At 48.0% G+C, this 14,028-nt stretch overlaps 1 protein-coding gene and 1 non-coding gene across 2 annotated transcripts in view; one reads left to right on the forward strand and one right to left on the reverse strand.

The window, feature by feature from the left end:
- LOC146871892 (synaptonemal complex protein 1-like) overlaps positions 1–14,028 on the reverse strand; it is a 172,625-nt gene that overhangs the window by 106,470 nt on the left and 52,127 nt on the right. Inside the window, exon 3 of the mRNA XM_085649323.1 lies at positions 4,117–4,190. Coding sequence (XP_085505449.1) covers positions 4,117–4,190 — 74 coding nt within the window. The remainder of the gene's footprint in view (positions 1–4,116; positions 4,191–14,028) is intronic.
- On the forward strand, positions 13,438–13,556 carry LOC146871893 (5S ribosomal RNA). Its single transcript, XR_014959986.1, has one exon. It is a non-coding gene; the product is annotated as a 5S ribosomal RNA (ribosomal RNA).

Below are 14,028 nucleotides of genomic sequence, written 5' to 3' on the forward strand. Positions count from 1 at the left end.
GTTACTTGTTCTTGGTAAAATAATACAATTTTAAAAATAAAAATGCTTTACCAAACTGTAACATAATATTAGCACACGTAACTGAGGAGAATACGTTTTAAATGGAAAACAAGATTCCATATATCTGCATTAAGTATAGGGTTGCTCCTTTCATTTTACCATCCTAAAAAAAAAAATATTTCAGCATTTTAGAGGAGCATATTGAGTGTATTTCCAGGCTTGTGCACTAACGTTAAAGATGTATGTGAATACCTACAGACCTACCAGCTAGCTGGTGTTCACCTACCTTCATGCAGTGCCGATTCCTGAAATACCCACTGAAGCAACATTGCATGACCTATGACTTGGTGCTATCACAGGGAGTGAAGCATCTAACTTTTGGTTATTTACATCACACAGATGCTGGGAAATATCTAGAGACAAAAGACGTACCCTATAAAAAGAAATACTTCAAATCCTATTGAAAATGGAGATGCACACATTGTTTCAGGTAGTATCTTCAGATATACAATTAAGATAATGTAGCATTGATTAAGAACCTATCAAATAGTGTACAACAATGGAGAATACACAAGTCAAGTTGAAATCAGCCATTATCAATATCAAATAACTTATAAAGGGGGAAGGTTGAAGGGCCTATAATGTTCAAAACAAGTTCACTTTATCATTGATTTTAGAAACTAAGAGTATCATGTAATTAAGTCAACTTCTTGGGCATAGTTACCAGAGCTATTTAAGGCAGGCCACCTTCTCCCAGCAACCTTCCTTTCCATGACATGGTATACATCCTTCTAAAACCGTGGAGCCATTGAACCTTTTCAGGTTTACTATCATTAATTTCTTCTACAGAAAACATCCACATCACTGGTACAGTACACTTGTGTTGATTATTATATCTACATTAGCAATTTAAAGAGTGTTACGAAAACTTGAGCAGATTTTACTTACATGGACGAAGATACTGGCTGTCGTGTTGATACTGCATTACTGATAAGAAGAGATGCTGCTGCTCACCTTCCTTGGAAAGAAGAAGGCGCTGACTGGGCGGATAGAAAGAGGCCAACAGTTCACATGCACCCATCTATAATTGTACCTGCTGGTATGAGCAGCAGCTGGTTCTAGTGATGATTGGGGAATCCTCCTATGTAGAGACTGACATGAGGGTAAGTTGATGCTCAGCTAATATGAAATAGACTGACAGTGCCACAGATACGGTATACAGATCTCTGAATAGGATGCTGGCTGGTACAAAGAATGGTTGCTGTACTGATAATTGCAAGTTTTGATAAGAGAACAAATAGGTTGACAGTAAGTGCTTGGCTATAGGATATCAAAGTAGCTAACAGTGCTTTGTAATACTGGTTCCATATTGCCACACATGACAAGCTGCTGTGGTGAGGCTGCATATCCTCTGTGACAGAAAGAAAATAAATGCACAGCAAGTTGGTGGTTTGGCAATAGTGCTTAGAAGCATGGTGGCTGCTCTCTTTTTGCCCTTGCATGGGTTACAGACTTCTGCAATCATTGGCAGATATCTTCAGGTGGCATAGGCCTCAAGAGGAATAGAGACTGATTGAGTAGTAACTGCTGTTTGACTTGCCATCAGGAGAAGACCGATACTGCATGTCTGCGTGGTAGCTGCTTTCTTCATGCTCCTGCATAGGCTATTTGCTTCTGTTATCATTGGCAGATTTCTTCAGGTGGAATAGGCCTCAAGGGAAATAAAGAATAATTGCGGAGTAATTGTTGTTTGTTTGTCAAAGTGTGAGGCTGCTTCTTTGAATAAGGGAAAGAACCAGCTAATTTTTTAAGAGGATACCTCCGGTGGCGCATGTCATTAAATCTGTTGTTGGCTTCTTTCAAATTTAGCTGCTTACCTCATTAGGTTCACAAGCCATCATTAAATCACTGACGGCCACATGTATCAACCTATTTTGCATTCACAAACGCTGCGAGCTGCTAAATTTGACTGTTTGCAAATGAAAAATAGCCTTCCAAGATGTATGAAAAGCTTTGGCAGTGCACTTTAGGTAATCACAATTTTTTGCGATCACCTAAAAGTGTGACTTCAAATAGGGAATCCCCATATACCACACCTTACCTGCTCTAGCTCTTCTTCTTCAGTATCTCTTCTACCCTTTCTGTGCCCCCTCATTCGTTATATTTTCTCCTAGTTCTCCCTCTTTGCCTCCTCCTCTGGTACTCCCAAGGTCCTTGGGCTCGCAGGGACAGCACTGCTGCAGGACATGTGCAAGAAAGCGTGACAGGGCAGGGACAAGGGCAACACAAAGCCAGATCCGGCAAGGAAATTGTGAAATGGCCCACCACACCTGGACTCCAGCGAAGCTGCTCAGGATAACCAACCCATGTCTATCATGTGCTGGTGCAGCAGGGGAGGGGTCAGATGAAAGACGCTGCCGACCTCATATGGTGAGCAATGGGGTGAAAATGGCTTTTCACAGCTTCTTTTGTTTTTAAACGAATGCTCCTTTGAAACCTGGTGGAAGGGCGAATGTTTCTCCTGAAACATGCTGATGGGAGGTGTATCAAGCACAGACTTTAAAATGCAGAGTGTCTGGATGTTTTTAATATTAAATGTTTTAGCTAAAAAAAATCTAATTAAATGATATGGCCCGCATTTTGTGATTGGCTTGATGTCCACTATATGTCTAAAATGGCTAACTGCACTTTCAAAGCCTGGAGAATCAACTCCGGGGATTGTAGGAGGTGTCCTGCTCGTGCAGGGCACCCTCACACTTAGAATTAAGCACCCTGCCTTCAGGACTGAAAGGCCTACCTTAGGAGTGCCTCATAGATTTTTAAGTGCAGTGACCTCAGATATAAGGAAACTTCGGTGAGCGGTGCTAATACCAGCTCGTACAGGCTGCAATGGCAGGCCTGAAATCAAAGTTTGAGTGGTCTCCCATGGGTGGCATAATACATGCTGCAGCCCATGGGAGATCCCTGGTGTACCTATGCCCGGGGTACCTTGGTACCATAAACTAGGGACTTAGACAGGTACACTAGTACCCAATTAGGAAGGTACCAAAGTACTTACCATAGTTCAATTTATGGAGAGAGCACAGTGACTGGGGTCCTGGTTAGCAGGATCCTAGTCAGACTAGTCCAAAACACACTGACATCAGGCAAAAGGTGGGGGGTAACCATGCTAGAAGGATCCTACCTTCCTACAGTGCTTATGCCCCACATAGCCACTGGTGACGCCAGACAATACAGGTCAGCTCACCATGAAACCTTTTAAAATGGACACACCACTGGATAAAAAAGCAGTCCATAACTGGGCCTCAGGCACTGGCTGTTCGCCCTGACATGTGATGTTGGCCAAAGTGAGGGAAACTACGCAGGAGGAGAAGGACGAAAGCGAGGGGCCAGGCTGGACACAACAAATAATTATGCAAGGCAGCCAGGGCCATCATTTACTACCACTGGCTGTTGGTTGCTTTCGCATTCTAACTCGGCCTGGGCTTAGCTTGGCTGCCGGCTTGGGCGGGGACTGTCTGCACAAAGCACAGGCATTGCACAGCCACCTCGAGATCTTCTGATGACCCAAAATGAGGAGAGGCTGTGGTGTGTGACGAGGTAAGGGAGGGTGGGTGGGTGGAGAGTGCTGGGGCTGGACAAAATGATATAATTGGTGTGATATTATTCAAGGGCCATCATTGGTAGCGCTTTTACTGGCTCCAACAGATTGACAGCCCTGTGAGCTAATACACCACTGGGGTGCTCACGTGGTGCACAAACACACCACTAGGGGGTGGTCATGTGATGGATGTTAATTTTTTTTTTTTTTTAAATAACCGTTGAGTCCACGAAAGCACTGACTGGCCAGCCCTGGCAGCTGGAAGCATGAGTGAGGAGTGAGTGATGATTATGCTGGCGAAGGGGTCGCAACCGGTGGCCTAGGGGTCACAGTTGCAACCCCCTGGTGTCCACTAATTGATGGCCATTTATGTTTCCACTTGAGGCACATCACCTTATCTCATTAGTGCTGCCGTCTGCATTGCACACTGCCTTGGTGCTGTAAAACTAACACATTGCTTCCATCTTTTTCTAATTCTTATTGCTACAAAGAAATTTTGCTTACATCACACATACCTGTTCTTCTTTTTCACGGATTTTAATTGTGAAGTTTTTTTCTTGGGTTTGTCGTTTTTCAGATTCTTCTTTCACTGCAAAAAAAAGTTGTCAATATAATATTCTCTTATAATATTCTCTTTTAATTATGAGAACTTAAATATTCACAATCTTGTGATTTGCAGACGTCGCAGCCTTAAATGGTTTGAATATTTTATTTGACAGTGTTTTTATCAGTTGGTTGTAGGAGCTGATTTGGAGGAGTGTGGTAATGGTAAATTTGTGGAGACACATTCAGAGGAGAATCTTTTGGTGGAATTCCCTTTCCCATTTGTGCTGAAGAGGCCTCCTTTGATCTGATGGGGAACTGACGCCCAGTTTAGAATGTTCCACAGCGGGCTGACACAACAGACACACTTTCAGTGAAAGAATTGCTGTGTGGGCCCATGTCAAGGGGGTCCATCTTGCAATGTGTGTGTTTCTCATAATCAAAATCCAGAAGTCGGGTTTTGTTTATGAGAAACAATCAATCAATGAACCTAACACACAATAGGGCCACTTAACATATTTATTTCCCGGGTCCACGAGCCAAGATCAGGCCAGTAAAAATGTACATAAAAAAATACCATACTAAATAGGACATGCATTTTCAATGTAACAATCTTGCTGCCATGCGACTAATTGGTCTCTGGGTCACAGTTTTAGGACTTCAATGCCAGGCCCATAGGGATTTCTACACCTTTAAAAAAATGCTGAGAAGCACAGAAATTGCTTTTCAAATTTAGTATTTCGCGGCTGCTATTATTTTACAAGACATGCTTAGTCAAAAGAAATGACAATCTATGGCTGACTAAAATATTTGCTTATATTCAAATATTATAGCCAGTTAAATATGCACTATCAAAAAGGAGATTTGCAGACACATTTAAAAACTACAATTTGTCAATGTTGCTGGATCGAATTATATTAATTACGGCCTCATTATACATGTTTTAGTCATCGTTATAAAATACCCACCTTAGGTTATTCTACAAGAGACTACAAGAAAGTATAATGCACATATTACAAATGCCATTGATAAAAATCATTACAAAAAACAGAAAATATAAAGTTAAACAGCACATGAATATCTTGCCTTCCCTTTTCTTAATCTTTGATTGATTTTACATTTTAAGGTACAGAACATGTACCAACTGTGTAATAAATTGGATTATTATTTGGGGTGGGTGACTACCCACCTGAAAAATAATCACAACTTTAGGCCGGGTGAAACCTCCAAGTCACTAAATTACCCTGAGCTCAACCACCTGGCAGCTATGACACAGAACAGACAGGCTTACTTAGGGCATTGTGTAAAGTATTTTGCAGTAATAAAGGCAAAATACAAAACAATAATAACCCTAAACCGAATTAGAAGTGCAACATGTAATATACAAAATTACTTAAAAATGACAACATTCCAGTAAGGTGAACCGGGGATATGACATTTTAAAGTTTTAAGTAAAGAGAGCACTAAAAACGAAAAAGCGCCAATGATAGTAACCGGTTGCGATAGACTGGGATTGAGGCACAATTTGAGGCTGACCGAGATGGAGCACTGGTCGGATACATGAACCATATGTTCGTGCTGGTCAAATTTTTTTACCTTCTGACTTAGTCCTTTAAGTCCAAATCCACTACAGAATTACCCTTTTAAAGCCACCCAGGACCTATGGGGAGGTGCTTACAGGGTGTCAGAGGCCAACAGCAGGGTCCAGTTGCCACTGGTTGTCTGGGTACTTCCAGGAAAAAGCCGCTTGTAATTTGTTGCGTCCCTGTAGCTTGAACATGAGATCAGCCTTATGACCTTAAAGTCCACTACTTTGTCCTAGGCACAAGAGGGTGCCTGTTGTCTCCCCAGTATTGGAAAAGTCATTGTTGTCTGATCCAGGTGACAAGAAAGATAAGAGTGTTCTGAACATGTCCTATGCCGCTGCGATCTTTAAAATTAAAACCAATTAATCTGCCTATGCGGCTCAGATGTTATTAAAACATTTTCAGTGTCTGTTTGATTGCCTGCCAAAGGTCGAAGACCCTACATAAATCCTAGTCAACATGGAACTGTTAGTGAAATTCTTACCCGATATGACCCGACTCCCTGTGGCCTTCGGTGATCTCAGCAGGTACTTCTATAGCAACCAGAAGGTTGATATGGTTCAAATTATAGAAAGTGAATGCAGGCCAGATGTCGTTGATACATAGTTTTCACTTCTAGATATTTGTCCCAGAGCTGAATGAGCCAATTCAGAAGACACCAGAAGAAAACAAGATCGTATAGCCTTTTAGAAGAGCCCCTTATAAGAAATCCTTCCTCCAGGGTTGGATAGCCCAGAATGCTCAACAAGTCGCCAATTTTTGTGTTGAGCCTGTGGTCGGGGGGCTGCGCATGCTGACAAATCCCGACCTCAGTCGTCCCAGTTCTAGCCCCCGAAAGCAAGACTGTGTAGGAGAGAAATAGCATGAAGAATGTTGAAGTTCTACAGCAAGTGGAGTAGACTAGTAAAGGACAGATGGGTTCTACCCTCGTAAAAAATTTACTCAGAAAACGAACAGTTGTCGAAGTTGCCTATTGCCAAAGACATCTGGCAACTTTTTCCATTCTGTTCCTAGAGAGACGGAACTTTTCGTCCAGGTCTGAGGTTTGTGGTTCCTACAATACATTTCATTCAAAATGACTACCATTCAGATGGTACACGCAGAAGAGGATTGCATATTTTCACACCCTTATCCAGTTCAAAAGTCGCTAATTTAGTTTAGGATTGGTGCTAAATTAAGTTCTACCTCCCTCACACATACAGCACATCATATACATACCTTGAGACTGAGTGTGAGTATAAAGCCCCCTATGAGTGTGAGTATAAAGCCCCCATTGAGAATGATGCTGCTGGAGTCGGGCCGCTTGGGGTTCCACTGCCACCACAAATAACAGCGGGAACAAGGGGCGACTCTATTGCATGCCCCTACTTATAGGGAAACCAGGTGATATTACACCGTTAACCCTAAGGCACATGGTAGGCTTACTATATAGTAGTTCAGTCCAACGGATGAAGGCAGGGCTAAGGCCAATATGCCTTAGCAATATAGATAGATAAGACCATTAAAGTGAATTATAGGCTTTAGTTGTGTCAAGGAAAACGGGCAAAGCTCGGAGGTCAGGCGAGAGAGTGTGGAGTGTGGCATACAGTGTCGTCAAAGGCTTCTACCTACCCAATCCATAATTTGAGCCGGTCGTTTCCGGTGCTTGGCATCGGCACTTAAGGGACTTATGACAGCCAGCCACATATTGGCGCAGTGTCTAATTTTGTGAGCAATAAAACAACAGTTGTTTAATAATTCTATATACATTAAAATGACTAATACTTGCCACACAAAGCTCTAAAAATAGCTTGGGTGGCAGGTATTAGTCATTTTTAATGTATGTAAAGACTGAATTGTCATTAGTAGCGCTGACTGAAGCAATGGGTGGTTCAAGCTGCAGCGATCTCCTGGCACTTGTTTACAAATTAAGTACTGTGCAGCCTACCTAGAGCTGGGAGGCCCTCTGGAGGTAGCAATGTGCTTAATAAGTTGCAATGGAGTAAAATAGATTAGATATATGTTTGCAATGTTCTCAGTCCCCTCCGGAGTAATCTACAATCCCTGGATATCCTTACAGTCCTCATGATGTTGGGAAAAGGTGACAGGGTGTGAGGGGGGTAGTCCCGTAGGCAGCAGCCGCGCAGGCCTGCCCGGCAGACGCCGAGGCCACGGCCTAATCGCGGGGGTTACTCCGCCCCAGGATGGCCTAGACCCCCCCTTACGAATTTCCGAGGGCTTGAGGGCCCGAACGCTAAGGACACCGCGGGTAGTGGTCGAGGAGGCCTGGCTAACAGGCGTGCAGGGTCCCTCAATGGGCTCTAGTAGTGGGTAGAGGGCTTCCTACCCCTGGCAGCATGCGGAGGGTTTCCCGGTTGACAGAGCTGGTAGCAAGGCCCGGTTTTGGGCCCTGTGTGGTTTCCACTCCACGGGTCAGACTAAGGCGTCACTCCTCCCTCTGGGTGTTGGGGTACTGCGGAGCCTAACCGGAGCTGGGGGGGGCAGCCCTTCTCGTGGGCGCTTTCCGCTCGGTACCGGGCTGGGGGTGCGGGGGCCCGTTGGGGGAGCAGCACCGTAAAGCTGGCAGCATAATGAGTGCGGGGTCAAAGTTGAGGAAGGCGTCCCATTGGCCCGCGACGGCCCTTGCAACAAACAAATGATGGACGGAATGCTGACAATGCAGACATTCTCCCCCAGTCAAGAGATCTGGGTTAAATCCATCGTTCTTTTGCCCACTACGCCACCCCAGTTCAGACATGGCCATATGCAAATCAGTCTTGACCCTGTGCCTCATGGGAACAGTCCAGCCCGAACTGCCAAGCCATGTCTTCCCTGGACCGGAATCAAGCATCCTAGGACCGGTTTCTGGCTATCAGCCGTCATCAGCCAGGATAGCTTGACTCCAGTGGCGTAGTGAGCACGGGACCCACGTCTGGGCATACCCATCCCACTTAGGGCGAAAAGCGTTACAACAAACAAATGATGGACGGAATGCTGACAATGCAGACATTCTCCCCCAGTCAAGAGATCTGGGTTGAATCCATCGTTCTTTTGCCCACTACGCCACCCCAGTTCAGACATGGCCATATGCAAATCAGTCTTGACCCTGTGCCTCATGGGAACAGTCCAGCCCGAACTGCCAAGCCATGTCTTCCCTGGACCGGAATCAAGCATCCTAGGACCGGTTTCTGGCTATCAGCCGTCATCAGCCAGGATAGCTTGACTCCAGTGGCGTAGTGAGCACGGGACCCACGTCTGGGCATACCCATCCCACTTAACGCGAAAAGCGTTACAACAAACAAATGATGGACGGAATGCTGACAATGCAGACATTCTCCCCCAGTCAAGAGATCTGGGTTAAATCCATCGTTCTTTTGCCCACTACGCCGCCCCAGTTCAGACATGGCCATATGCAAATCAGTCTTGACCCTGTGCCTCATGGGAACAGTCCAGCCCGAACTGCCAAGCCATGTCTTCCCTGGACCGGAATCAAGCATCCTAGGACCGGTTTCTGGCTATCAGCCGTCATCAGCCAGGATAGCTTGACTCCAGTGGCGTAGTGAGCACGGGACCCACGTCTGGGCATACCCATCCCACTTAGGGCGAAAAGCGTTACAACAAACAAATGATGGACGGAATGCTGACAAGTGGGATGGGTATGCCCAGACGTGCGTCCCGTGCATGGCTTGGCAGTTCGGGCTGGACTGTTCCCATGAGGCACAGGGTCAAGACTGATTTGCATATGGCCATGTCTGAACTGGGGTGGCGTAGTGGGCGAAAGAACGATGGATTTAACCCAGATCTCTTGACTGGGGGAGAATGTCTGCATTGTCAGCATTCCGTCCATCATTTGTTTGTTGTACCGCGACGGCCCTTGGCCTGCGGTGAAGCACGGTCGGGCAGGTTTGCACGATACGGCTTCGGTTGCGGGGTGCCAGCACTACACTGTTTTTACAGATATTATCATAGCGCCTAATGCCAAGCAGCACTTTATGAACCAATATTAACACAGCATCCATGCCAAACAGGGCTGCACAAACATATATTACGCTAGATAATGTCAAGCAGCGCTGTCTGAACAGATATCGACGCTCTATGAACTGATATTACCCCCAGGTCCCTTTTTAGGTCTCGTCTGAGCCAGCGCTTTAGCGCTGCTCTGGCGAGACTTATAGTAAGCGAGTTTTGGAAGTGCAAACAGTGGCTTTTCAGGCCTCCAAATACAGTGCATGTGCGCCGGGCGCGCGCACCATTTGGCAGCCTGAAAAGCACTGCCTGATCACTTTCACGGCCGCTTTGATGTCCTCAGTGAGCCGCGTGGCCACTGAGGACATCAAAGTGCACACCCTTTGCCACCCCCTTCTTGCTTGTTATTGTCTAGCTAGGTGTCATCCTTGTTTCCTTTGATCCCTATCTTTCCCTTGCTCAATCTCACCCTCTCCCTGCCTTTTACAACTGCGGCCCGCACCACTGTGCCCGTCCCCACTCCCCCCTCCCACTCCCTCCTCGTCAGCTTCAATATACAAAATAAAATTACCGATAGCAACTGTGCATAATGGGGGTGTTATTCAGCTCGTGGTTCTAACTGACGTCATAGACAGCGCAAGCTTTACTCTCGGCCATTTGATGTCACTCACAGCCTGTCCATGAATAACCTCCTGATATTCACAGTTCTCCAAGTGACGTAACCAGACCTCCTGCCACCCGCGGCGCCCCCGAGTTTGCAGTCTGGTGCAGGTAAGAGCAGGTGGGGGCGACTTGTTCCAGGGCAGGGGGCTACGGGCGACTTGTTCTGGGGGTACGGTGGTAGTTCACAGAAACGACTTGCTCACCTCCTCTGCCCCCAAAAAGAGTGCCCCCCCTTCCAGCTACTGCTACGCCACTGAGTTCTCCTGCTATAATCCTATATGTGACCATCCTCCCTGGCGCCTAGTGTATTCCGCCACCATCTTGCACATTATCTTTTCCATTCCCTCTTCATAGCTTTTCATGCCTTTGCCGTCAGTCCCTCCTTCTCCCCAACATTCCCTCCGCTTCCTTCCCACCTTTCTTCTTTTCACCCTTGTTCTTTACCATCTTCATTTTCTACTTTCACTTTCGTCTTTCTTGTTCCTCCTCACGCCTGTCCTTCCCTTCTCCTCACTTCTTTTCTTTCCCACTCACAAAGTCCGTAGAGCCTTTCCTTATTACGCCCCTGCTGCTTCCTTTCCTCTCCCTCGTGTCTCCTCCTGTCTTTCCTCTCTGTGCAGCGTTCACCCCTTCCTCGCCTTTCATTTATTCCTTCCTGTTCCTCCAGTTCCCCCTCCCATTTCTCATCCTTCTGCCATCTTCTTTATCTCCCCTTTCTCTCTTCCCCCTCCATTCCTCCTCTTCCCAATCGTCTGTTCTCCACCTCTTCTCCTTTTCTTTGTCCCCGTGTCTATTTTCCTTTATTACTCCCTCCCCTCTCTTCTCTTGCTCCTTGTCCCGCCTTCGCTCCCCGTTATATCCCCCTCCTTCCTTATCTCTCTCCTTCCTTTTCTCCCCTTCAATATTCATCCTTCCCTCCATTTCCTTCATTCCTCTCGCCTTTCCTTCTTCATTCTCCCCGTGTTCTTCCTTCTTTACTTTTCCTCCACCCCATGTTATCCACATTTCCATGCGGGTGTTTGGGGGCGGGGGGGGACACACTGTTAGACATATGCCTTTCGATCCTTGCCGCGTCATCCTTGCCTCCCCCCTCCCCCCCTCCTCTCTGGTTACCTCTTCCGGTTTCACATCCTAGTGTGACTCTTTTGAAAGTCCGGCCCTGATAAGGGAGGCGCCCAAGTCCCCAGTTCCTTCCAGCCCTTGGAAGGGCCGCTTATAGTAACCCCAATAAACACGTGGGTGCTCTAAAGATTTGTGTGTGAGATTTGTCACCTCTGAGGAGGCCCAGGCTTTTAGTGTGGGCCTCTAAGTCAGTCATTTAATAGCAAGCATTAGCAGAGCCAAGGGTTCTGGCTTCAATGTGCTAAAGTATGTAAACATCCTTTCCATACGACTGTGTTGGCACCTTAAAGTCAGACTTATTGGATTTGCCAATGCACGTTTATCAGTGTATGGCGCTCTCCTGCTGGAAAAGAGCTAATCCGAACTCAAATATTACAAAAGTGAGAAATCAAATAAAAAAAAATTCCTTTATACAATGCATGCATGGCAAAGAATTTAATGTGTGTCGATTTAGTGCACTTCTGAGATGTGCAATATTCCAACGTGCATTGAATGCAAGCACTCCATAGGAGGCTGGAAAACACCAAACAACCACTCAGAGAGGAGAGAGACATCCTTGGTCCTCTGGGCGGAGCCATAGTGCACTGTTTGTATGTTTGAAAGAAGTGGCACTAATAGGACTGGCAGACAGCTGTGCTGACAAGCCAAACCAACAAGCATTTGCAATGCATTAGGTCTCGCATTTACGCGAGTTTGAGCTATTGACATTGCAAATAACAATGCCTATTGGCATTGTCATTTACAATGCCAATAGCTCAAACTCGCGTAAATGCGAGACCTAATGCATTGCAAATGCTTGTTTTTTCTGTCTGTCGACAGAATGGACTTGACTGTGCTGGTGCTGCTCCTGCTGGACTGGAGTGGCGGTGCTTCTCTTCTTCCCCTGCCCGGCTGCCTGGCTGTGCGGGCGCGGGGTTTCATGGGCTGTCTCCTGGCCTGCCGGGCTTGCTGGGAGTCAGTCTTTGTTGGAGCCGGTGTCCTGCTTGCTTTGCGTGGCCCCCCGGCCCTTTGCGGCTGGGGCTGGAGCTCCCGGTTTCTTCCGGGTCACGGGCTCGTCTTCCCGAGCTCGGCCGGGTGAGACGTGCTGCGCTGGATGGGCTCCTGCTGGTCTCCTGGTGTCATGGCGCTTGCAGTGGGGGCCTTGTTCCTGGGGTTGGCCCCCACTCCTGGTGAGTACCGCTTGCCGGTTTCCTTACTTCCCTGCCTGTTTTTCCTCTGCTGGTCATTTGAGGGCTTCTGATGTCCCGGGAGGCGCTGTTTGTATGCTTTCTCTTCTGTTTCCCTCCCCTTCTGGTGCGCCGGGTGGTGCATACGCCTCTGCTTTCGCTCTTGTGGGATGGGGTTTTCATGTTGGGAGGGGGTCGACCGGCTTCTCGAACTGTCAGTGCTCTGGCGTTGGGGGCCTTGTTGACTGGTGGCCCCCACTTCCTCTTTACAGTTTCCTTCCCTGACGTTGCCCTTCTGGGATTTGCCTGGTTGGGGCTGCGGGGCCTCCTGGCGCTGCCGGGGTTGTTCCCGGGTCCTCTTGCGTGGGTTGCAAAAACACGCTCTACCGCTGAGCTGCGTACCCGCTTCTGCAGCGCCTCTTTCCGTGGGTGTGCTTAGTTGTGCTGCTGAGGGCTGGGGTGTCTGTATTTGGTGCTGGGGTGCCCGGTTCGAGGCTCGGGTGCCTCGGAACGGGGTGTGGATGTAGCCTTGGGGTTCGACTTCGCAGCTGGGGATCCGGGGTTTGAATCCAGGCGACGACGCTCGATGTCCAGTACTTCTGGGCATTTGCTCTTCCAGTGCCTCGCTAGCGCCTAGCTCCATCTGTTCATGTGCACCGTTGGTGCTCTCCCCGGGCGTGTCCTTTGGGGGTGTTCCTTGGGGTTCCTGTGGCCCGTCCGTCAGGCCCCTGATGGTGCGGGTGGTCGGGCGATGTTCCCTCCTGCTGTGGGGTTTTGCCCCTTTGGGTGCTGGCTCTGGTGCCTTCTGTCAGCCTACGGCCATACCACCCTGAAAGCACCTGATCTCGTCTGATCTCAGAAGTTAAGCAGGGTCAGGCTTGGCTAGTACCTGGATGGGAGACCGCCTGGGAATACCAGGTGCTGTAGGCTTAACTTTTCTATCGGCGGCGTCGGGTTTTCCTGGTTGTGGCTCTCCGTGGCGGAGCGGGGTGCACCGTTTTCTCTGCTGTTGGGGTCCTGCACTGCTGTCCTCCCTTGTTTCCTGCGGGGGGTTGGTTTTGCCATTTTGTAGCACGCCTATTTCACGCTCGGCTCTTGGGCCTTGTGGGTGCTTCCTTTTGGGGGCTCCGGGGGCTGTGTGCTGTGAGGGGTCCTGGTGTTTTGGCCTCTGCTGCTCTTTGGCAACTGTGGCTCGTGGGGGTGCCGGTTTTGTCCCGGGCCCTCTTGCCTGCTTCCTTGTGTTCTGCCCCCTGCTGCTCTGCGGGTCGGGGTCACCTCTCGCATCCTTGGGTGCGGCCTATTGGGGTGCACTTCTGGTCCTCCTGGCTCTGGGCTCCTCCGCGGCTCCCTGCCCCCGGCCGGTGGTGGGACGGTGTTCCTGCTCCTTTGGCAGCTGCGTGCG

Source organism: Triturus cristatus, chromosome 1_1 (genome assembly GCF_964204655.1).
Source record: "Triturus cristatus chromosome 1_1, aTriCri1.1, whole genome shotgun sequence".
In the NCBI taxonomy this organism is placed as follows: Eukaryota; Metazoa; Chordata; class Amphibia; order Caudata; family Salamandridae; genus Triturus; species Triturus cristatus.